General features: G+C 32.3%; 1 protein-coding gene across 1 annotated transcript; it reads left to right on the top strand.

Moving 5' to 3' along the window:
• Positions 1-6195: 6195 nt before the first annotated feature.
• On the top strand, positions 6196-26868 carry LOC148611093 (mitochondrial adenyl nucleotide antiporter SLC25A25-like). The gene is made up of 10 exons (XM_088591235.1): positions 6196-6406; positions 9059-9185; positions 10433-10520; positions 10865-10979; positions 17508-17666; positions 18171-18323; positions 18735-18842; positions 20431-20598; positions 21755-21899; positions 23734-26868. The coding sequence occupies exons 1-10, from the start codon at positions 6236-6238 to the stop codon at positions 23904-23906; spliced, it is 1407 nt and encodes a 468-aa protein (XP_088447361.1). The 5' UTR covers positions 6196-6235; the 3' UTR covers positions 23907-26868.
• The last annotated feature ends 432 nt before the right edge of the window (positions 26869-27300 follow it).

Raw genomic sequence — 27300 nt, 5'->3', positions numbered from 1 at the left:
AAATAACTTTTGTTAAATTGTGAAGAAGATTTATAGGATTTAATTATTGATTGATTGATTGTTGGGGTTTAACGCCCGAGCAGCAATATTTCAGCTATATTCAGGCGATGACCTTGAAATGGGATGATAAAATGAACTTGAAATGATGATGATGAAATAAAAAAAGAGATGGGACAAAAGAATAATATGATCAACAAATTTTGATTGCCACAAGATAAAAGGGAGGGATGGATCGGGTCGGGCAATTTGGCCTCCTGTGGCGGAGCGCAAAGGTTCCTACTCCTATCGAATACCACAGCGAGGTTCTTTACCGGGCGAGGAACGTATCATCTTTCCCAACACAGTGCACCACTATGGTTTGCGGTCAGGTTTTCCGTATTATAGCCTGACAACCCCAGCATGTAACACGCCAGGGGTACCCCATTCCACCACCTTGGGCAAACAACCCAGTTGCTCTGTCGACAGAGCGCCTAGCCCCCGGCTAGGTTTCTGAGCACTATTTAGTCGTCTTTTACGACAAGCTTAGCGCTGCTGCAGGATAGAGATTCTAAAGTTAATGACAAGGTTCTGGAGTACTGAATGTACATTCGCGTTATGTTGGTTCTGAAAGTAAATAATACTGACAGTGCCTCTGGATATATTATATATACAGCTGCAAATCAAGTATTATAGAATAGGAAACATTTTTCAGGCTATTTAGTTATAGGTACAAGAAGCTTTACCCAACCATTATTTAGTGCAAAATCTGCTGATTATTCATTCAAAATATTTAACATAGGTCTATCCATTTTAATGTATTTTATGCATGAGCATTTGTTTTTAAATCACAGCTCATACTGTATTGTATTATATTTTGTTTGTTAGTTTTGGTTTATTTTGTTCGCTTATTTGTTTTGGAATAAAAAATAAAATAATATCATAGATTATTATCTTATATTTTTAACCGAGTCAACAATAAGTAACAGTTCTTAACTGTCTTCTAAAAAGTAAATAGGAACGAACTTAAATTGTAAAGCTGACCATGACATTGAACGATTAATGACCATTACACCCTTAAACTATTCTGACATTTGTTATCAATTTATAACAATTCGTAGGTTAATCCTAGCCTAAGATGACAATTCTAGTCTCCGAATTAGTTAAAAATAAATCCTGAACATTCTACCAAAAGAACGAAAGCACAACATTATAGATGATATACATTATAGATGATATTACTAGCAAACATTATAGATGATATTTCTAGCATAACATTATAGATGATCACAGCATTATAAATGATATTACTAGCACAACATTATAGATGATAGACAACAATATATGATACACAACATTAAAGATGATACACAACATTATAGATGATATTACTAGTACAACATTATAGATGATACACAACAGTATAGATGATATTACTAGCACAACATTATAGATGATACACAACTTTATAGATGATGCACAACATTATATATGATATAATGGTCTGTTTTAATGTTTTGTTTTTATAGAAAGGAATATGCACAAATGACAAAATAATAGCCATCGAAACAATTTCAAAAATAGCCAAATGACAAAATTTCTCGGTAATTATGGATATTAAATACAACGTAGCCGCAAAAATAAAAATTACAGATATTTGTTCTTATCAAAATATTCCGATGAGGTTAATTCGAAATCATATTTACTATAGTTATAAAAATGTCTGCAAGAAAAGATTTACCTTTAATGTACTTGTGAAATTTAAATAAAAATAATTTCCGAATATTTTGAGCCTAAATATTCCATGACACTACCAGTTCTTGTTTAATTTCCGATTTATAGAAACCTTCACATTATGATTTTATGTACATGTTATTGTGTGTAAAATGTTTATGAACTGTACAAGTACGACGGATCCGTCATGTCTATATTTGTTAAATCTCAGGAATATTTTATACATGCACAAAACTACATAAAAGGTTAACTGGTTATGGAAATCAAAACACTTAGATACATGTGTAAAAACAAATAAAATCTAACTTGACAGAACTGTTGATTATTTTTTCAGGTTTCTGTATATATATGTGCATGTATTTGTATTACTCAAGATTCTCCCTCAGTATCATTTCTCCATCGGATAAATTTGGTGAAATTTGATTTTCAAAATTTGAGCTTATACCGGTATTGTAATTTTGTTTCGTAAGAATTTCGAATGTTTTCTGTTGAATACATGATTGTAAGTGGGAAATTTTGCCATTTTGCAGCTTTATTCTATTTTCCTAGAGAACTGTTTAACTAGGACTAATGTAAAAACAAAGACATTATAGATGTAAATTCTTAGCAATTCACAAACTAATTTGGTCCTAAGGAAGAGTAATTGACAGGCTTTTTTAAGGAATTGGAAATGGAGCATGTCCCCGAATCTGCCTAATATATGTGTATATATTTAACATTATAGTGTCACCGCAAATAATTGCGGTCATATATTGGTATGATGCTAACAGAGACGTCATCGTCGGTGGCGTCCGTGTCCTCCTCATTCATATTCACTTCGTTTTCAGTTGATCAATTATGAAATTTTGATATGATTTTACTGACGACTTAAGGAAGGTTCCTAATTAATTTTGAGTTTATGGCTCCTACCATTTTAAAATAAGGTCCATCCATGTCACTGACAAATACCACATCGTTGGTTTCTGTTAATATAAAAAATATCTGAGAGTCCAGAATTTTACCAAGCAAACCTACATAAAGTGAAATGGTCAATCCTTAATATGACTACATGTAGCAAGTTCAACGCGTACGCCATGCAAGTACACCTTTAAGGAAGAAGTATTGTAATATGTCTATAACTTGTCTTATGGTTATGGCAACCCATTGTGGATTTTATTTCATATTTATTGATATCGATAGATATTTAGTAACATAATTTATTAAGTTAATGGATATTAATCAACATGTGCACAATTCAGTTATTGATATCAATAAACGGAGGATTTTTCTAGACAATGCAAACACATTGAAGACAAAATGTATATATGTTCAAATTTACTCTTCGGGCAATACCAGTCTGTGTCCATACTTGCCCCTCGGACAATACCCTTGTTCCATTTCAAAAATAAATTAATAAAAATAAATCCCTACTTGCCGACCCGACAAAATTTTAGAATGGTAAACACAACATTATTTTTTCGACCTTAGAGATTTTTCATCAATTGACCATTAAGTTGACCGACCTTTCTGTCTTACATGCACTTGGAAGTGTTGATTTTATCCCAAAAAGTATTTTGCTGGGTCAAAGATTCAGCAAATGCTTTGTTTGTTTGTTTGTTTGTTGGGGTTTAACCTCCGAGCAGCAATATTTCAGCTATATACAGACGATGAACATGAAATGGATGATAAAATGAACATGAAATGAAAAAACAAAGGATGGGACACAAGGACAATAGGGTCGACAAACTTCGATTGCCACAGGGTTTTTTAACGTGCAAGGAACGTGGCATCTTTCCCAACACGGTGCACCACTATGGTTTGCGGTCAGGTTTTCCGTATTATAGCCTGACAACCCCAGCATGTCACATGCCAGGGGTACCCCATTCCACCATCTGGGGCACACATCCCAGTTGCTCTGTGGGCAGAACGCCTAGCCCCCGGCTAGGTTTCTGAGCACTATTTAGTCGCCTTATACGACAATCTTAGCGCTGCTGCAGGCCTATTCTTTTAACACCCGGACCTGCACGGGTTTTCATCAAATGCGGTAGACTGTACAATATATAGCGTACATATTACAAATTGGATTAATAAGTCACGGATCGACATTAAATCACGTGATAATGCATTAAATGAATTTAGTGAATGAACGTGATCACATGACAACTAATTTCCCCGAACACACCATGACCCACATTCACGGATATGACTGTGTCCGGGGAATGTGTAAACGCTTCAATGCTTTACATCGCCCGTGAGAGACCCCTCTACCCGTCATGTATTACAAATACCACATATGAGTGCAAACCGGGTCTAACAGTATCGAGTATATATGTTAGCACAAAAACGAAAATTAAACCAAGTATAGGAACAGTCGGCGTTACTCATATCGTGCAAATGAATGGCTTACACTGTGTTACGAAAGATTTTTGGGGATTTTAGTGGTTTATTTCCACAAAGACAGTTGAATTATCTGCTCAAAGCAACGATGTCCAAGCTTTAAAATGCACGCTATTTTTTTAACTGTATTGTTATTGTGTTATTTATATGTTAAAAGCCAGCGACTATTAAGACTTGTTAAGATGCCACCGTTGTCTACCAGGGTTGTAAGAAAATACGTCTCATATGCTGCCTAAAACGTTTTATTTCCGATATCAATATCTTATTGAAAAATATTCTGTTTCTGACAAAAATATTATAGATGATGGATTTTTATAATGTCAACAATTTGATTTTCTGTAGTTTTTAGTTGTATATTATTAGTATTTCATCTTGACCTTGACACATCTTCCACACAAAGTTCGATACTTTTTGAAACTCGTGACTAGGATTCCGATCATGTTTATTGTATTTATAATTTCATTTATTTTCGCTTGTTTATTGGTCACATCTTCTGTACTGCTTTGACGACTGGTCTTCCCGATTTTGACTGGTGGCAATTCGATGCTGCCCATTTGTGTCGAAATATGCCGGAAATGTACAACTAACTTCATTTATTCAAGACCTGTCAAAAGCCCGAAACAACAACCTTCAAACAGATATAATTATAATGGATTTCGCCAAGGCGTTCGACCGTCTCACATCGACATCTCTATAAAATCAGTCTCTATGGGGAAAAATCGAAATGCCTTAAACTGGACAACAGATTTCTTACACAGCAGAACACAAAATGTAGTCCTTGAGGGAGGAACATCAAGTAATATACCAGTAACATCGGGAGTCCCTCAAGGCACTATACCCCATATTATTTCAAATTTATATCAATCAATCTAGATACATACAATAAAGTGAACTGAGATTATTCGCAGGTGACAGCAGAATCTATAACTTAAAAAAAAATCCCGAAGATTGTCAAAAGCTACAAGAAGTACTGAACTCCGCTGGCAGGTAAGAGAAGGATTGGCTCATGCATTTTTACCCTGACAAATGTAATGTTATCAGTGCCACTCAAATACAAAAACCAATAACATATAATAGTACCTGTAAACTTCAGGGTCATTCTCTGGAGAAAGTTTACTCCACAAAATATTTAGACATAAAACGGGATAAGCAAACCAACAACATTATTACAAAGCAAATCAATTTTTAGGTTTCCTTAAAAGAAATCTCAAAATATTATCAGAAAAGTTAGGCACATGCATTCAAAGCCCTAGGACGACCAAAATTAGAATTTTGTTTAACCATTTGGGACCCTCATCAAGAAAAGCAAATAGCATAAATGAAAGTCCTAGGACAAGCAGTCCGCTTCGCCTGCAACCGGTATCACAACACAATGCAAGTTCAGTCAGAGACATGCTTACAAATTTAAATTGGCATCCTTTTACAATTCATGATCAAACATTTAAGATATAGATTGGTTTTCTTTTATAAAATCATTCATAATATTATAGCAGTACCAACATCAATTTTATTAATTCCATCCGGCAGTAAAACAAGACCCAGCAATCCACACAACTATAAGCACTAAGCACATTGATGATTCAGACCTCTCAAGTGCTTCAAATACTTGTCTTTCCCCCACACATACAACGAAAAAAAAACTACCAATGCAGTACAATTCAGCCAATTGATACAGTAGAGAGATTCGAAGCGCTGGTAACAGAACCAGCCCTTATCCTTATACACAAAATACAATGTAGTTATCGGCAGACCCGAAGGCAGGAATTTGTTGGGGTTGGTCTTTAGACTCGCGAAACAATTATATTACTTTCCGCAAATATCTTTCTAGAATACGACTATAACTGTAAGCGTTGTCCTTTAAGTAACTGTGTGGATGTGGAAGACCATGAGCATTTTCTTCTTATCTGTGCATCTCTCAAGCAAATAAACACATTTTCTTTTAGATCTGGTTCATTCTAATTATTATTTTATTTATTTATTTCTGCTCGAATCTTGGCATGAATGACGTTTTTATGCTTTATCGTTATAATTATTTTATGGTTATTAGACTAACCAACAATTTAAGCCAATCGAATGATAGTTTACATTTATCGCGAGATATTGCACAAATACATCGTCTACTCGATTCCCGGACACACTTGCACTCTCAATGATGTCTAACGACGAAGACGACCCTCACAAACTCACTCCAATGGAGGAAGTGAAGCTAAAAGACTTGTTCAACAAAATTGATAAAAACAGAGACGGAAAAATTGACATTAAAGACTTAAGAACTGCTCTTTCGGAGATGAAAGTTGCTCAACTCCCTGGTCATGCACAGGTGCTCACCACAAATTTTGTTGGTTTCCCAAATATTTACGTTAAATTTTATGTATATATTAAAAAATGACAGTTTTATCACAATAATAAATACTTTGACAACTGCACCTAATAGAAAAGCAATGATTTAATCAGTTAAGTTACATGATAGTGTAAAAAGCTCAGAAGAAACATGCATTCATTTAATTAATCTCCCAGAGCTGATTGATTTGATAAAATTTTAGTACTATTTCACATATGTCCATGGAAACAGAAGTTAATCAATTTCCTGGAAACCTCTTTTCAGTCTTGTTTGGCCCATCTATAATTGATACACCCTTGGTGGTAAGCTTATGAGCATGCTCATTGTACACTTCCATGAGTTAGAGTGGGTAAAACACATGAAATGCTCATTAACTATCCCACAGTTAGTACAAACCTCTCTTTTCTATGTCCTCTCTTTTTAACTCTTCTGTCGGCTACATGTACATGTATATTCTTCCTGAATATTTACATGTTTGTATACATGCATTGACATTGCTCTATTACATGTATCTCCTTGTGAGTTTTTTTAATTTGAATTTATAATATTTTGTTACTGTATTAAGTCATTTCCCTCAAATTACTTTTCCAACCTGAATAATTGCACCTTGTTGTTCTGCCCCCACAAGTGAGCTGTTTCCCCCTTTGACTGCAAAAAAGATTGTACATTATGATGAATAGTTCAAGGAATTTTATACATTTTGGTGTATTAAGTCATAAGTATTTTTTATGAAAGAAATTAATAATTTTTATACATTGTTTTTAATAAGTGATTTTTATGAAACATAAATATATGCTTTATTTCAATAATATGCTTCAGAGAAATTATTTTATTATAACGGACACTATTCAATTCAATTTTTTTATTAACTTTAAGCACATCATGCTATCAGTACTTAGTAATGCAAAATGTAGCATCAATACTATGTCAACAAGTAGATAGGAATCTATGATCTAATAAGGTTCAATATAACACCTTCTTAATGCTGAATAACTGTTGCATTGTAGTACAAAGTGAAACTCATCTTCAACAGTTTTATAACCAGTAGTTACTCAATGCCAAAGTTTTGAGTACCAATTTAAGTAGGTAACATAATTTGGAAAGATCAAAGAAATTATTGGCTTTGGTTTTCAAAAGAAAAAATGTTGTTTTAAGATGATACATGTTCCTGTATAAATGAGGAATGCAATAAAAACAGTATTATATTAACCACACAATAAATAAAACACAGACCAAAACAAATATGGAAAAGGGGCAAAACAACTTGGGCAGAGAATGGGAAGAGGGGCAGAAACAATGAATCAGAATGGATTTTGGTAATGTGTCAAAGAAACAATGACCCAGGCCAACTAGGGTTAAATATAAGAATTTTGACACTTTTAATACCCAAAAATCTTTTTTTTTATTTTTTTTTATCAGTTCTGTTTCTAACCTACAATAAAGATTTCTGTATATATGGTCATTTTTGGGGGGAGGAGGGGTATAGATTTAGTAAGCATTGCTTAAAGTTTTTCTAGTTTATTTTTAGTTCGATTTTGGAAATGTATAATTAAATTTGAAATTTTGTGCTATACTGTGTCCATAATGAACTGTAAGTACCTATGCTTAAGTGTGTCAAAACTAATATTGTGTCCACGCTTGCCCCAACTGATCAGTTTTCAACCACTGTGGTCGTATCGTGTTGAGCTCTGTGGAGCTCTTTATTGTTGATGGTGTAACCTTGATATAAATTGTTTTATCTACATTGTACATTTAGAAGCTTACTACAAAAAGTATAAAAAGGGTAGAATTATCTTTAATAGTTTTGTGTTTGTAGTTTTATTTAAGCATTTCATTAAAAATATGTCACATTTATAGAAACTCTGTAGAGGTTTTTAAACAATTTTAACCCAAATTTTTAGAAGATATATTTGCCTTTAGTTTAAGTGGTTCGGGGGAAATTTGAGACAGAGCCTTTTCAGCATTTTTCATAGATACTTTACAATATGCAATATAAATATATTAGGAACCCTAAGGAGTATTCAGTGTAAAAAAATGGGGACAAGTTGTTCAGCTATTAAAGTGCAAGTCTGGAAAAAGGCAACTAGATAATTAACAGGAGCTGAGCATTCCATTATTTCAAATATTTAATCCACTGTTCTAAATATATCATTTACTATGATATTATATAGATGGTACACCAAAATCATTCCACAAATTATAAAGAAAACATTAAAAATTTTAACTCTGACCAGTGGCTAACTTTCTAAAGTTCAATCAAACCAAAATATTTACTTGTCAAAAGCAGTTAATTAATCAGTGTAATGTTCAACAAGGGATAGATAAATGTTATCAAAATAAAACTTCTGATCTATATCCTGTGATGCTTGGATCGGATCAATCAACAGATGGTCTTGAGAAAGTCTGAGCATAGGACATTAATCTTAATCCATCTAGCTTATTACCATTTACTGACCCATAATTAACCCAATACATAACATCCAATATCGAATATGTGGTTTTAATTTTATTCCTCGAATGTTTTTTCTAACAAATTTATAAAAAAAAAATTTGCAGGTATGCAGTACCTGTTAATAAATCTTTTTTTGTTTTTTTTTTTTTATAAGAAATTGAAGAATACTTATATTTTAGGATTTCTTCAAAAGACATGACACAAACCATGATGGGCAAATAACTTTCCAGGAATTTGTAGAATTTATCACTGACCATGAGAAGAAATTACACGAGTATTTCAAAAAGATTGATGTAAATAAAGATGGTAAGTTTAATTTTGACCAATGATTTAAAACAGGGTATTTTAAAAGCAGTTTTATTTCACAAGTAGAACCATTTAATTAGCAAGTATTTCATAACACTAAGGATCATATGGCAATATATGGACTAGTCGCCCCAAAAAAATCATCTGGATCTAACAGTAGCTGAGGTCCATTATATTTCTTTCCGCAACCAACCAGTCCATATATTGCAATTTGAAGTGAAGTATCATGAAATATTTGTTATATGTTTCAAATGTAGATTACTCAGGAGTATTTATGTGGAAGAAAAGAGATTTTTTTTATATTTTGAACCACATTCTTAATTTGAAAGATGGTCAATATATAGTCCAGCAGTTTTATCATTAATGTTTTATCTAAATAAATTTAATAGGGCAGGACACCCTTCCCCTTTTTGGCCATTAGATGCCCTCTCCTTGCTGCCACTGTCACTTTCAATCCAATCATGACATCATGTGCCACTTTTTGGGATCAAGATTGGAATAACGGTACAGGTTTTTGCTGGTCTCTGCCAAGTGTGACAACTGTAGTGAATTTGATGCCATTGCAAAAAAAATTTAAAATGCTTACTGCTGAAAGACGAAAGTGTAAAAGGAAGTCTGATAATAAGGCAGTGGTAGTCTCTTGTTGAAATTAAATGGCTTTCTTCAGCAGATACAAATTAAAGTGTTTTTTGGCTTGAAGAAGTAATCCCAAGTGTAAATTAAATAGAATGTCTACCTGTCCTATTAACAGCTAAGCTAATTAATTTATTAAAAATGTTTTGATAGCAATTAAGTTTTATTACTTCCTCACTTACACTTGTAGGTGTGAATAAACATATTACCGATATTGGTGATGTTTTTTTTTAGCATTTCTATTTGACCAGTGACCTCGACTGACTCAGTGACTGAGATAGCATCTTGATTTGATTTTTAAAAAAATCTTAATTGAATAAAACAATATGATTTTTTTTTAATGTTCTGTATTATGTAATTTGTTCAATTAAGTGCATTAAATATATTGTTAAACATTATTGTTGCCCATTTTAAATAGGGCTTAAAGCCTATCTGAATAAGTGAGATGACACAATATGCCCCACTTGTTCAAATTCATGTGTAAAGTACCCCTTTTTGGCAAAAAAAAAATACTATAAGCATGATAAGTTCTAGATAAAACACTAATCATAGATGGTAAGAAAAATCTTAAGGTATAATAAAGTACATAAACTAATCAGTAATCTCTATTTCAGGTTCAATTGATGTCAGTGAAATTATGGAGAGTTTTAAGCGACTTGGTGTTAAAATAGAAAAAGAAGAAGCTGACAGACTGATGAAAAGGTACCTGCATGTTTATTTTATACACTAATCATTTGTTTTCTGGATGTGCATATTGTTAATACACAAAATCAAACCACAACAGTTTATTGTTGAGATCAATAGAAATTGTTACAATCTAACTTCTTGGACTATTCTATGACAATTACCACTTGGAACTACAATAATGTGATCTCCTTAGCATTTCTCTATTGAAAATGTACACTAAATTAGCTCATAGAATGTATTATCAACATTCATCACTGTGCTTAAAATGTGCAAAGGCAAAAAATTAAAACCTGAACTATTTTTGTGGTTCTTAACTTTTGGTGAAATGTAATTGACCAACTGATTTAAATATTTAATAGGATGGACAAAGATGGCTCACTGAAGATAAATTGGCATGAATGGAGAGATTTTCTGATACTATCATCAGGCATTACAAAACTTGAAGATATTCTACACTATTGGAGACATGCAACTGTAAGTAATTCTAATTTCAATCCAGTCATTTTTTTTTTTAGATTTTTCATTACACCTTGGAAACAAAAAAAATAGACATTGTATGTTAGCAGGCATCATTCTGCATCGGAACCTTAAAATTATTTTGTGTTTCATATACCTTAAATGAATTCAAATTAGGGTGGTTTGTATAATTTATTAACCCAGCCATAAAACAAAAGAGGCAAGGTATGAAAATACCTTTTGAACAACCTAAATTTCAATTAAGGCAAGTAGAATGTTCATCAACCAGACCTCTAGGACAAGGTTGAAAAAAATGTTAATGTTATACCCTGAGAGGGACTAAGTAATGGTCTGCATTCATTGATCTGTATGTTACTCTTGGGCCTTCAGATTTTGTTGAAAATTAATAAGGTGACGCCACACTGTACTTTTTATCGTATCACCATTTCACAGGAGTTACGGGACTTAAATGTATTTGTGCTTCAAATTTTAACAACCACAGGGGATGTAATTGGTTTGTACCTCTATGAATTTTTCAAAGCCATATCGAAAAAGAGCAATTTTTTTATAATTTATGCCTTTACAAGTAAGGGCCAGTAAAAAAAGACTAGAACAGTCAGCATGATGGAAACACATATCATTTTTGGTATGAGATTGCTTTATTGTTTATTAGTCACACCATTTTTGCTTCATAATTCCCTTCACAAGACATGTCATTTAATAATTCAGCATCCCTAAGTATGTAACTGCTTAATTCGAGGTTGAATATCAATAATATTGAAGTTTAACTTCATTTTTAATTTAACTTTACAAAGGGGAAGTATGTGAATATCAAAAGCAAATTGAGGCTACATTTGTTTCTCCTGTTGCATTACTATAAAAGATTTTAGCTTTTATAAACTACTTGAGGATGCACTGTTTAGTCAGTTCTGTAACCCTTGCTATACATCTGTTTGATCTTACTATGGTGGTTTAATTGTGCAATGAAAGAAGGAAAATACTAGTATCAGTAAAATGGGAATTAATTGTAAATATACATGTATATATGTACCTTCCACCCAAAATTAAATGTTCATGTGCAATGTAGGCTATAGCTTGGGTTGAATTGGAAATTTCAACTTGTCTCCAGAGGGTAAATTTTAGGACATGTATATATACTATGGTTTTGTTGATGCATGTAGGGAACTGGCTGGTAGTGATTTATAAGTTATATCATTTTAAAAGCATGTTGTTATTTGTATAACCAGGATCGTTATTACATTTTTGTATACTGACAGCTTTGACCTTGACCTGACCTTTATGTTTAATTATTCATGATGCTCAAACCCTGTTTGATTAGAATATCTTTGTAGACTTTAAGGTTTCACATGTTCACATCTTGTAAATGCACACACGACTGCTTGATAAATTTCATTGAAATTGTATGTCCATGAAGGTTTACAATCATATATAGAGTAAGATATGATGAGAGATAAAATACTACTTGTTTTATCCTTGCAAGGGGGAATGATCAACCTGAGATGACAAACATATTGAAAGTCAAGGTAAAGAAAGAGGGGTGGTGGACTATTTGCAGAATTTCTAGAGGTTACCATTCAGTTTTATAGTGATTTTTCAAAAGCTTTCAGTATTATAAAGGAAAATGTTACTTAGATTTAGAATTGGTACGTGTACTACTCTAGTACATATGGTATGTACCGTTCTAAAATTTTTTAACTTTCAATAGACTTAAAAAAAACTCTTTTTTGTGGGTAACAATCGTATTATTGTAATGTATGGATGTAATGTAATTTTGGTAACATGTTGTTATCCTCATCTGTAGGCATTTTGTGTACAGACAATAACTGAGTATTTATAATACGGTTTAGATCTTTATAAAACTGTTCCTTAAGGTACTACATCACTTAAGGAAGACTGGGATTTTTTTTTATTTTGTTTTTTGTTGGTTTTTTTTATATTTTTTATTTTTTTATTTTTTTATTTTTTTTTGGGGGGGAGGGAGTAGATTTTAAATGGTTTGAGAAATTATGGATCAAAAAAGAGCCAGAGACAAACATTTTCATTGTGTCCAGTCAATAGCTTGACTGTACAGTGTAAATGAGTTGATCTTTGTGAAATTGTTCCACAAAATCCCATACCACTATAAGAAAGCTAGGATTGAGTTTTTGGGTTGAGACTTAAATAGTTAGGAATATGGGGCAAAAAGGGGCCAGAAACAAGCATTTTCATTATGTCAGTATAATAACTTGACTATAAATGTATGTGAATTAATATCTTTGAAATTGTACTACAATGTGCCATACCACCAAAGGAAGACTGGAATTGATTTTTTGGGTTGTAGCTGGATCCATTTATGAATAAGAGACCATAAAGTGACCACTTTGATTCAGGTCAATTTCTTATCCCATGTCAAATATTTAATGTCAATCATAGTTGTATCAAGCTTGAATGGTGTGTCCTTACTTACCCCGACTGTTCAGGGTTCGACCTCTGCAGTCTTATCAAGCTGACCATGTGAAGCATTTTATTCAAGATCAAATAGAATGAAATTCTCCAAAACCACAAAAAACTAATACCTGCAATGCAACCTTAAGTACATGTACCTTTAATAATTAAAATTATCTTTCATATATTTATACTAATTATTGGTAAATAAAATTATCTAAAGGAAAGTAAGATGATCTTTATAGTGAGATTTTTCTGTTCAAAAACAAGTTGACCAAACTGTGGTTCAGTATGAATGTTTTATATTTTTCTGGACTTCAGTAAGAACCTTTCATTTCCATGGCTGTCTTAATATTGTAACCCATGTTTTCCCTCGTCATGTATACAGTAAACTGCTTCTGCATACATGTACTCTGTATGACTTTAAAGTGGGAAAGGGAAATAATAATGATTTCTATGATTATCCAAGACACAATAATCAATAATTTGCCATTATTTGTATGCAAGGACAAATACAGGTTACAGTAACCTTACATACATTGTACATGTAATGGTGTTTATCAGTAGGAATAAAATTGAAATTAAAAGGAAAGGTTAATATATCTAGATTGATGACCATCACACCTTCAAAGGGTAAAAGGTCAGCATCTGTTCAGGTAAAGGTTTTGCTTATTAATGGTGGTAGGTAGATACATGTACATCAATATACATGTACAGTTTTGATACAGAACAGCTGTCATTGAATTATTAAACTAATTGACTAGACAAATGATATAAGTCATGGTACATTTTACATCATTATACAAATCTAACTTATCATTTCAACTCTTGATAAATTTATATAGAAAATATTTGTAAATGATCATCTTTCAGTATTTTATGAATAATGTGTCATTTGTAACTTATTTCAGTAATAAAATAAAATGTTCACTTAAAGGTGGGGAGCTATTCTCCAAATTAAGGCTTATATAGAGGTGTGCTCTGCAACACTTTAATTTATAGCACTATGCTTTATGAAATCTTTTTGTTAGAATGTACCATTGGTTTTTGAAAGCATATGGGCTGTATTATGCTTGTAATCACTGAGCTACAGCTTTCAATTTATGTGGAGTAAATAATTCTGTAACCTAGACCATGATTTAAGAACAATTCTCATAATTTTTTTCCTTTAATGGAAGGGTTTTATCAAATTGCTTTGTATATAGTTTCTTGAAACTTCAAATATTGACATATATACAATCAATCATTTCAAGACACATGTTTATTTCTGCCCCTTCCCTCCACTTGTGGGGGGAGAGACGTATTGTTTTTGGCGTTTCTGTCTGTTCGAAATTGAAATTTGCAAAAAATACTCATAAGTTACCTTGTCAGCATAACTCCTCTGAAACTATTGAACCAAATTTTACGAAATGTGTTATGTTGCAAGAATCTCATATGTAGTATGATAAAAAAATTATATTATATAATAATTGTTCAGAGGCCTTTGCAATATCCAAGAACTATATTATTAGCTCACCTGGCCAAAGGCCATGTGAGCTATTGCCATCACTTGGCGTCCGTCATTTTTCGTCGTCGTCATCTGTCGTTAAGAATTATACAAAACTCTTCTCCTCTGAAACTATTTGACTAATTAGAACCAAACTTGGTATGAATGTTCCTTGGGGTATCCTGCATAGAACTGATGTGGGGATTTTTGATTTGTCGAAAAAAACATGGCCATCGTTACTAAAAATAGAACATAGGGGTCAGACAGTAGTTTTTCTTAGATATCTCCAAAACCGTTAGGTTTATCCAAATTTTTTCAATAGCTGAAATAATCCATATTATTAGGACTACAAAAGTCTTCAGACTCCTTGTAAGAGTTATTGCCCTTGAAAGGGGAAAACATTTTTTTTAATAGTTTTCAGTCAATATTTTAAAAACTATGATAGATTAAAAGCTTTCAATTGTTGAAAAGATCTTGTGATAGCCCTACCAAAGACTTCTTGAGTCAAAATTGTTGGACAACTTCTTGTTTAATTTATTGCCTTTTAAAGGCAAAATTCAACAAGGTGAGCGATTCAGGCTCCTGGGAGCCTCTTGTTATAAAACTTTCCGATAGAAATTCAAACTGAAAATAATCTAAAATTGGGAAACCATTTCTTCACCTGCATATCATTCATTTCTGCTCAGAACAGTACATGGCTAGTTCTCATTAGGTTTGCAGAGATCCAAGAAATATCACGTTATATCATATGATTTCATGTACTGATAGATGTTCAGAGAGGAAATTGACCACCAGCCTGACAGCCATGGCTGGTAAAAATGCTGTTTGGCTTGCAAAATTTGGCTAAAATGCCACAATTACTATTTGAGTTCATTAAAATTTTTGAGCTAGGGCTTGTAGTCAGAAATTTATACAGGAGAGACTGCAATTAGTTCCACCATATAGTGTTAAGGATATTGTGTTGATATATATCTATTTGGTCTTCACACAAGCGGGATAGTGAATCAAAATGTCCTGTTAAAGCACATAAAATTTTGTGTATCATAACAATCTGATACCTGACTAATTCCTAACCTTCATCGTAAAACTGAACCAAGTGTCCAGTCTCTAGTATAAAAGTAGATGTAGTATATTTGCCAATGAGACAGTCATCCATCAAAAGCCAAGCAAGAAACAATTAAACTTCTACAATTCACCACATGGTCTTCAATAATGAGCAAAACCCATACCATAAAGCAAGCTGTAAAAGGCCCAAAATAAATGAAATGAAATTATTCATAAAAGATAAAAATCTACCTTATGTATAGAAAAAACATAAAATGATTAAGGATTAACAGCTAGGTTAGGCATGCTGTACACACAATTGATGTTATGTATTGTACATAGTTGAAAAGGGTTGTGGGAAAAATCCTGAATGTGACTTGACATTTAAAATCCTAATACAAAATTTTGTAGAGTTTGTAGGTGACTGTCATTGATGAAGATTATTTGATTATAAATTTATAAGTAGAATGTATTAAAATAAGTTATCATTATATAATGTATCCTTATGGAATTGATATTTGATTACACTACAGATTTTGGTGGTTTGAACATTGACAAATGAACAAATATCATATTATATGGGTTTAAATTTATCAAGTTTAAATTTAGTACAGAAGTTTTACAGTTCACTTGAGAATAACTTATCAAAATTAGAATTCATAAGTACATGTGAAAAGGGTAATGCTTCAGATACTTCGAATTACTGATTTTAAATTTGTGTATAAATGTTCTTATTTTACTTAAAGTGCTAGTCTCTGTAAGAATAAGGTAGTAGGAAAAAGATGGACTGAAATACATATATTGCAGCCTGATAATACTTTTACATGTTCCATTTGTAATTGGTCATGCAGAACCTGGTTTCAAAAAAAAGAACTTCTCTGTCTAAGAATCGAGCAAAATTTATATTAGGTGTGGCACATGAGGGGAAAAAAACGCAGAGATTTTATTGCATTAACCAATTAATCATACCTGATGACCATCAAAGTGTTTGTAAAGTTTGCCTTTTTAAGATATTGATGGGGTGAATTTAGTTGAAATGCACTACAAAAAATGGTGGGAAAATTTTCCAGCACTCACTCTATATTAGCAGTCAAAAAATACCTATGGCTTAGATGCTTCAGGATAAACTTAAATAGCTTTTTGGTTGTTTTCTAGATGTACTGAATATATTTTAGGCAAAAATGACTAAATTGGGGAAAATGATGTGCCACCCATTGCCTGATTCTTACACAGAATGATATTTAAACAGTATTTTCAATATGGACTACTTACAAAGTAAAACAAGTAGACCATGATTAGTGTAGGAATAGGGTGTTTATAATCTAGGGACAAAGTATGGACCAAGAAATCAGATAAAACGCCATAAAGAACACAAATTATAATCAGTGAAAAAGCTTGCAGCTCATATGGTCAAAATGCACTTCTGTCTATTTAAAATCTCTAATTAGAAGTATTCCGTGTAAATGATGATTGTTAGGAAAAGTCTTTAAAATGTAAACAATATTGTCAGTTGTTCCTCTGATCCAAAATGGTAAATTATCAATTTTATCTTGATTTATTTTTATCAACAGATAATTGATATTGGTGAAAATGCTGTTGTACCAGATGATTTCACAGAGAAAGAAATGCAGACTGGAATGTGGTGGCGCCATCTGGTGGCTGGAGGCTGTGCTGGTGCAGTTTCAAGAACAGCAACTGCCCCATTAGATCGTATTAAAATTTTCTTGCAGGTATACTACAGTAGATTGCTTGTACTTAAAAAGAAGATCAATATCATTATATCTTACTCATGAAAGCCATAAATTTCTAGTGTTTAAAAAGTGTATAGCACAATGCAAACTCAATGCATGAGTGAAGAAGGATACACTATTGAAATCATCATTTCTGTCTGTTACCACCTTCCATAAGCAAATGTTACTTAAGACCTGTAACCCCCAAAATTGTCATAAAAAATGTCAACAGAAGTTATGGCCTCCTACATATGCTTTTGTTTTGAAAAAACTATCTGAGTGGGTCCACTTAGTTCCTCTAACATGGAGAGTGAAGAAATCTGTAGATTCTGAAAAGTATTGCTCTATTTGAAATGAGTTGAAAATAATTTTAAAAAAATACCTTTTTGTTATCCTGCTTTTGTTCTGAGGATATAATGAACATCAACACCTGTCTACAATTCATAATGTATCATACCAATTAAAATTCCTTCTCAAAAATCTATCAGTGATTTTTTATTTTAGGTTCATGGCAGTAAAAATCCAAACTATGGTGTAATAAACGGACTTCAGTTCATGTTAAAAGAAGGAGGTGTCAAGTCTCTATGGAGAGGGAACTTTATAAATGTTCTAAAAATAGCCCCAGAATCAGCACTTAAATTTATGGCATATGAACAGGTAGGTCTAAAATAAACAAAATGTGAAAAAAGTCTGCTACAACTTCACCTTTGACCCAAGAGTGATCTTTTCTTTCTTGAATGTATACTGTTGCTATTTATTACATATTTGGAAAAAATGTGTAATCACTAAAAATGCCAGTTGTGATGAATAGTCGTATGTTTTTTAGTGAAATTATGCACCAAATTTGGCAGAAAAATTTGAAGGATCAAGTTCAGTGCCAGAAGCTGTTAGACTAAAATTTAGAAATTCTGCGTTCAATAATGACTGCATTAAAAATGTACATGTGCATGTATCAGTCACTTATAAATTAATTATTTCAGGTGTATCCACCTTTAACCAGCAATACCTTAACTATTGAAAATTTCCTTTCCATAGATGTATAATGTATTTATTACATTTTTCTTGTAGTTTAAGAAAATATTGAAAGGAGACAAAAAAGAAATAACTGCAATAGAAAGACTATTATCTGGTTCATTAGCTGGAGCTACAGCTCAAACCATTATCTACCCAATGGAGGTAAAGTGAGGTGTAAAAATATATATATTTTAACATAAATTTTTTGGAAGTTTTATCAACTGTCTAACAATTGAGGTTAGGTTGATAATATCATAGGACCCATTTTGTGAAAGGTGATAATTTGTACTTTTAGTTTTACCTTTCACTATCACTCTACTACCAACAGTATTTTTTCTGGTTTTCGTTATGCCCCTGTAACATTCAGTTGGGGGCATATTGTTTTACCCCTATCTGTCCATCTGTCTCGTCCAGGTATATAGTTATTCCACTTAATTCCTTCTACAGTATTTAGGTTTTGAAGTTTGCAGAATGATTATATATGGATTGGAGATGTGCATCTTACCAGGGTTTTGATTTCTATCAATATTTGACATTTTCATGGGTAGCTGGACTCATTTTGTCACCATTTTTAGGAAATAGGGTACATGGCTATTCTGGATATTTCCATCTACAATATTTAAGATAGGTAGTAAATAATTTTGAATAATCATGAAGGTTATAAACAATTAGTGTAAGATCGTACACACAAGAGTGGATCAACATTAGATTTAGTGTTTGTTCCTGTTGACCAATGCTATCAAATCAGGACATTCTGAACTTCTTTCTCTGATCATACAATTGTGGACATTCTAAAGAATTAAAGCTTGTAAGTATAAATTGACTATTATATAAATCAAAAATACATGGGGGGCATTAAATATGTCTCAAACACAACAATCCTCTCTTAAATGAATTTTGACAACCATACATTTTGCGGTAGCGGTGTTAAAATGAATTGCGGGGCCTCCCTTTGTGAAGTCAGCCACATATCTTGACCTACACTTAGAAATCGATGAAAAGGAAAACTATTGACCAAACTTTACAACAAACATGATGACTTTTCATTCCGAATTGTCAACTTTCCTTTCATCTGTGGCAACATCCCATCAGCACCTGCGTATGGAGTGATCATATCACAACTCATACATTATGCCAGAGCTTACCGAAACTACACAGACTTTTTGTATCATGCTAGAACTCTAACAAATAGGCTTCTGGAACAGGGTTATGTTGCTACAAGATTGAAGTCGTCACTACAAAAGTTTTATGGTCGTCATCATGAACTCATGGATTGTTATGGTGTATCTATCTGCACCATAAAACTGATTTATTCAATGGGTCATAGTTTTCCTTTCCTCATTTGTCTACCCCAGACTTGACTTTTAATGAGCAACTCGGCGGGTGTTTCTAGAAAAGGAGAGGACACTCACCCTACCAGTGCACCTGATCCATGCTCCCAGTTTTTGTTAGAGTCCGAGTTGCTCATTTGCTTTTGTTACTTTTTATGAATGATTTTAGTTACTTTATGTTCTTGGTTGTGTATGTCTGTTTTCCGTGTCTGGTCTTTGTCCCTGGATTACATTCTTTTGATTACTGCTATAACCTTGGTTCCCTTGATTACTCTTTGTCTAGTTTTTTTCTGGAACCCTTGTAGATAATGACCTGATTTTTGGTATGTGTGTATATTTTATTATGCAACTTGTATCTAGCGCTGTTAAAAAAAAATGGCAGTATTTTCTTTATTTTGAATTATGAAGTTCATTTCCAGGTATTGAAAACAAGATTAGCGTTACGGAAAACTGGACAATTTAATGGTATTGCTGACTGTGCAAAAAAAGTGTACCAGGCAGAGGGTGCCAAAGTGTTTTATAGAGGTTATGTACCAAATATACTAGGCATTATTCCTTATGCAGGCATTGATTTGGCTGTTTATGAGGTAACTTGTAACCTTCAGACTTTTATATACTAATTTATATACTTATATACTTATTTATGATTCACTACTGTCTTTCTGTCGACATCTGGACAATAACTAAACAAGTGCTTGGCTTTTGTAGAACGTTTTCACCTTTACTAATAGGGGTTATATAGTGAGAGTGGTGTCCATTCTTCCATTAGACACAGGGGTATCCATCTCTTATCTGTTACTCCTCCTACACCACTGAATTGAGTTTGATGAAACTTTCAGAGATTTTTTTTTTACATATTCCCATTATGTACCTCCTATTATAGATTTTGATCCAAATTAAATTTGGAAGTCAAAGGGTGAATGTTATTGAATGAGGCATTGGGGGCATTTAAGTGAGAATTAATCACATCTTTTCTATTCTTAGTCTAAAGAATCATTAATTTGTGTATGAGGAATATTTTGCTTGTGTCATATTTTTGCTGTATTTGCAGTTGGCAGGCCGTAGGTGTTTTTCCATGGAATTTGAAATTTTATAGACACAAATGAAGGTCAATTTATACATAATACTAGTGAAGCCTGATAAATATCTTATAGACATCATAAAATTTAAACTACAAGGACATACAAAGCAGAAACAAACCAAATGGAGCAAAGACAGGCAACTGATAATCATTTAGAAACAACAACAAAAAGTTCAAAGGCATTGAACTGGTGTACCAGTAGATAAGCTTATTCTACTCTTCTGGAAACACCAGGCAATATCAATAAACATTAACAATAAATATTCAGTTTTACATTTCAGTCAAACATTTTATAAAACCTAATGGCAGTAGTTAAATACTGTTGTTCTTTTTATAACCAACACACAAAGTGGCGAAGAATTATATGATACCCATCAAAAAGTTGCATGCCCATCCCCTAACGGTTTCCAGTTGATAACTTGGTAATGGATCAGTTTTTTTTTTTTTTTAACTTTGCACATTTGTTTAGAATTATATGTATAAAATACAAGTCAAGTTCAATTTTCCGCAAAATTTAAAATGTAGTTTTAGAATTTGAACTTTTTGCCACTCCTCTTTTTTCACCATTACATGGCAGGGTATCACTTAATATTTCATTAATGCCCTATTGAAATTTTCTTAATCAAATTATGAACTGAAGACTGTATCTTTACTTATTTCAGACACTTAAAAATATCTACACAAAAAGAACAGGTGGTGGTGATCCTGGAATTTTTCCCTTGCTGGCCTGTGGTACAATTAGCAGTACATGTGGTCAATTATCCAGCTATCCTCTTGCCTTAGTCAGAACTAGACTCCAAGCACAAAGTAAGTCCTATTGCTTTGCTATCCTAATATCTTAGTCTGAACTCAAATCTAGACACAAGGTAAGTCCTGTTGTCTATCTATCCTCCTGCATTCCTTAAGCTGTAAGTCAAGATAAGGCACAAATAAATTATGTTGTCCAACTATCCTTATACCTCCTCAAGCTGTAACTCAGCTCCAAGCAAAAGGTTGGTTATTGTAATCACATGCCTAGGACAGAAATGATCTTAAATCGAAGAATTTATCACAGTCCTTAGCTGTCCTTTAGCTTTTGTCAGAACTCCACACTTAGCATTTCGTTAAGTCTAGCTGCTCCTTTCCCTAGTCGGAGCTCGCTCCAGTGTTACTAAATTTGAATAGTTACTACCGGTAGTCTGAAAATATTCTTTTTGCAGCATCATAAAATCCTAAGACTTTGATTGCTAGGCAGCATGCTGGTAATCCAGGCCTAGGGGCTACAAAACTAAGTCTTAAAATATTTAAGGTTTTGTGTCACCAGGTTCTAGATTCCAAGCACTGATTATCATGATGCCTCAGTGTCTTTTGTCTGCACTGTACAGTGGTTATTATGAAGTTGCATCAGAAAACAATGTGGAATTTTTATGTTTACAAATTTTTCGTATGTTTTAGCAACTTCAGGTAATTACTTCATATAGCATGAAAGAGGTATAAAGCATAGTGTTTTATAATGTTGTTCCCATTTATATTACTTTACCTTTGACTAAGACTTGTTTGTAGCTCATGTGTTCAGATCGGAAAAATATCCTCAATACCTTTATACATTTGTAGATGCAAAAACTTTGTGCCATTTGAAATGTGCTATCCAGGTTACAATTTGGAGGTGTTTATATAACAAGTGAAAAAATAACCCAAAAAATAATAATCTTTTTATGTTTGGTATTTCTTGAATTATAATAGCATGAATTCTGTATTTCCTTATGTTATAATTCATTAAGTTGGAAAAAAGATGTTTTATTATTACCTTAATAGACAATCCTGTCATTTACATTTTGTGTGTATAAACCTTTATATAATGGTATCATTGTCTATCAACTTATCCAAAACCACTCACAGTATTTTTCTAGTTCAGTTATTTGAATCAGGGACTGTGTATGGATCAATATTAATTTTGTGACAGTACCAAGTTGGTTATACAAAATAACATATGTTGCCAAAACTGAAGAGAGAACTAACCAATCAGAAATCTTGTTACAAATCAGATTAAATTATGGTAAAACTTCTAAATAAAAGAAAGAATACTGGCAGATGTATATAGTAAAGTAGGTAGTATCTATTTGTGAGTCATCCTCACTGCAATTCTAGTTTTCAATGAATTAAGTATACTTTCCAAGTACATGTATCTTTCTATGGAAAAAAAATTATTTAGATAAGTGTGATTATCCTTTACCCAACCAACTAGCAGCATGCAAATTTATTTGTGGTTTTACTAGTAAATTATGTTGCTATGATGAAATAGAAAGAAACACAACTAATATTTCTTGCAATTTTTTTGACAATTTCATAGTTAAAACTATTTTGGTATCCACTACCATTTCTATTACCATGAGTACTCCCTCCCATGTTACCTAGTCAGCCCTGACATCTCTTAAATTGTTCAATGCATTTTGATGAAACTTTATTTGAAGTAGAATGTCACCTGGAGGTGTGCACCAATGAAAATGATTATTGTAAGATATTTAAAATGGGAGGTAATTCAACTAATGGATTTACCTGTGTAAGTGATAGCAATGGGGGATCCTTTTGGGTCCCAACTTCATGTTGAATTCAGAGATTTTTTTTTTCTTACTGAACTTATTTTACAATTTTGTTTTTATAGGAGAAGGCCATGATACCATGACAACAATGGTAAGAAAAATTATCCAACAAGATGGACCAACTGGTTTATACAGAGGACTAACACCAAACTTCCTTAAAGTTTTACCAGCTGTTAGTATAAGTTATGTTGTTTATGAGAAAACACGTTCAGCTCTAGGTGTAAAAATGTCTTAATCTAATTATTTTAAATTTACAGGTAGATTATCAATTATAATGACTATAGTTTTGTATAAAATCTCACCTTTTTATTACGTGTCCATTCTTGATATATAAGTGTATATTTATTAAATGTATGAGAGATTTTGTTACTATGGATTCAGCAAGCTGTGTTTGTTAAGGCTACATGTTAAAAATAGTTTGTTTTCCATAACCTGACTGGCCTTTCTGATACATGTCCATTCCGGGGCCATTCGTCCATGTTTAAGTACAAATTTTTGAAAACAGTGCCGTAGTGATACATCTATTATTGTACAATCTAGCTTTCCATAATTTGAGGGGTATTGCTGCCTAGCACAACTCTACTCTTCTTAAAACAATGAATTAAAAAAGGTAACAATTTTTACCCTAAATTGTTTGCCCATTTGATATTTATTAGATTGACTAAAAAGCCATCTTTTCCAAAACTGCCCTCTTTCCTGATTTTCTATAGATTACACAATTTACTGAATTATTTTTCTGCTTTGTAGTGCAATATTGCTGTGAAATAGGCATTGAAAGGTGTATATCTTAAGTTTACATACTCATTTTATAGTAAATGAGCAGCAGGAAAGCAGTGCTTGTTTTTAATTGTTGTCTTAATACGGTAGAAACAAAGAGGCTTTTATATGTGTCTCAGGAACAGAAAAAAGAACTCATGATTTGAAGATAATGTAAGAGGAAAAGGGCATTTTTGGTTTGTCTTGTTTTTTTTTTATGGAAAAAAAAACACTTTTTTCATTTGTAAGAATTCCATTATGTGAGAGAGTATAGAAATGATATTTTATAAGATTTAATACAATAGCATGTATTTGTTGTTTCATTTTCCCAATTTCTAATTTACATGTAGTACTTAAAGAGTAGATTATATTATTGTTATAATGTGTTAAGAGTAGTATAATTGATTTTTTTGTAGTCATTAAATTTTGTGTTGCAATACAATTCCGAGATTATTCAGTAAGTTATTATTGTGATAACCTTGGTAGATATGATATATGTAAAAGAAGTTTTCACTATAAATATAGGAAATTACCTGGACAATTTTACATGAGTTTATTACTTGACAGATGCTAATTATTACTTCTTTCGAAGTCATGTAATGAATATCAAAATCAACATGTACTCAAAAGGTTTCTGTTTGTGGGTATAAACTTTTATAATATGTTATTTTGTGAAATTTTGCTTCTGTTGTCTTATCAAACCATAAAACATTTCAAAATGAGTTGAATTTCCATAGAAAGATAATTTTTGGTGAAATCATTTCCAAACCCACAAATTAGATATGCCACTTTAAATAAAACTTTAACAGTACTAATTTCATAAATCAAATAAAAAATAATAAACCACCTTTTAATTAAGATTCGTTTAATTAATTTATTGTAGACATTTTCTACAGTGGCTCTAGATAATGTGTAGTATAATACAGTTTTTTATGCAGAACACATTGTGTTTGGAATTAATTGTGTGCTAGCAAATGAAAGAAAAACTACTTATAAATACATGATTAATTTAGAGGAGAAAATCTCACGTATTTTTCAATATAATTTAACGCTTTTCAAAAAAAGTGTGGGATATATCGGAATCTGTCAGTCTGTTTGTCCATATGTCTCATAAACTAAACTTCTCCTGAACTGCTCAATTGCCCTTGATGAAATTTTATAGGAAGGTTAGGTATCTTATGAAGCTGTGTTTAAATGTTGGATGCCTCTAAAAGGAGTCTAAATGCAAGGGTTTTACATGTGTAAACCTTGTAAACATGGTAATCAATAGAGGGGTTAAGCATGTCCACCTTAATCCCTCTATTGATTTTTGATGAAATTTTATTTGAAGTTCAGGCAGCATATTTATATGTACATAAATGGAGATGATTTATAGAAGGTCACTTGAAGAGGATATCATGCAACTGAAGGTTATATGCTTTAATATGTTAAACAGAGTGTATTCTCTTTGTCAGCTTGTTCACAGTACGACTGGTTTTCATCAGTTCAATATTAACAGTGGGGGGATTCCTAAGGGGCTTACAAGAAAATCCTTGATAAATACATTTTGATGCATGCATTTACACTAAAAAATATGCTAATTTTATATATTTTGCGAATTGGTAAGGAGTTCTGCTGCAAAGGTTTTGTTTACCTTTTGGGATAACTGAGATAATTTGTCATTGCACCAAGAAATACAAAACATATTGGTTGAATCTTATATGGTATGAGACTGATAGTTTAAATTGAACAGCAGTAATATATTGTTATGCTGGTTAGGGAGTTACTGTTTATAGATATGAGTATCTTGTTTTTATCACTTTCGGTGCAAGATGTTGGCAGAATTTTGTAAAAACAAGGTACTTTCTGGTTATAACATGAAGAATATATTTAATTCTAATTTGCATGTTGTCCCAATATAAAGGGCTTAAGAATTCATATGCATAATATTATTTTTAAATGTGATACAGCTTTTACTAATGGAGAGTAATTGTGCTGTCAGCTTAAGCTAAGAATATAGAAAGAGATATACCTGTATATGATACCAGTACATGTACAGTTTAACTTTTTCCGTTGTGTTCATAAAACTACATTTTGACAAAATGCTCGAGTTTTCCTTAGACTAGGGTTTTCCTGTAATTAATCGTATTTCTTTACCAATGGTATTCCAACAAATAGGATTTAGGTCAAAAACTAGTGGAGATAAAAGTAGACCATATTTTAGATGATTTAATGTAAAACCTTTTTTAACCAAACCTCATTAGGATTGGATGATTGGTTTGGTTGAAGGTGGTGTTCAAGTTCTGCAGGTTGAATGGTAGGAATGGACTTCACAGGCAATCTAGATTGGACAGGTTTTTGGTTTACTATGAAAGTACTATTGTTCGTGGGATGCAAATTTTTGTGGTTTTTGTGGGTAGGCCAAACCACAAAATTTGGTTCCCAACGAAAAGGAGAATCCCTTTCACATGTATACTGAAAAACTCAAAACCATGAATTCAAGAATCCACAAACTTGTGTTTCTTCCCTAATCCATGAAAATTGGTTTCCACGAATTAAAGTACTTTAACAGTATCAGTGGTTTGTTTTAACAGGTTTCACAGTAATTAATTACAGAATAAGATCCCAGTATATTATGTAACTGTTTAGTGTGCATGAGTACATGTAGTTCCCTGTTTAATTCAAGTATTGCAATATTTGGTAATAAGGTTATATACTGCCTGTTATCCTACCTCATGCATAATTCACAATTATATATCATGTAAAAGTTATTGATTGCGATTTCTATCTTCTTCAGATATATAAACTATCATAAAGCTTATTTTCCTTTACAAACTACTGGTTAAAATTAAGGATATAATGTTTCAATTTGTTCATATAATATTACTGTAAAC

The sequence above is a fragment of the Perna viridis genome, chromosome 7 (assembly GCF_037379345.1).
Source record: "Perna viridis isolate PV_CMFRI_1.1 ecotype Kerala chromosome 7, ASM3737934v1, whole genome shotgun sequence".
Lineage (NCBI taxonomy): Eukaryota > Metazoa > Mollusca > Bivalvia > Mytilida > Mytilidae > Perna > Perna viridis.
Note: the sequence above shows the minus strand (reverse complement) of the source record. Positions and strands in the feature narration are given on the sequence as shown.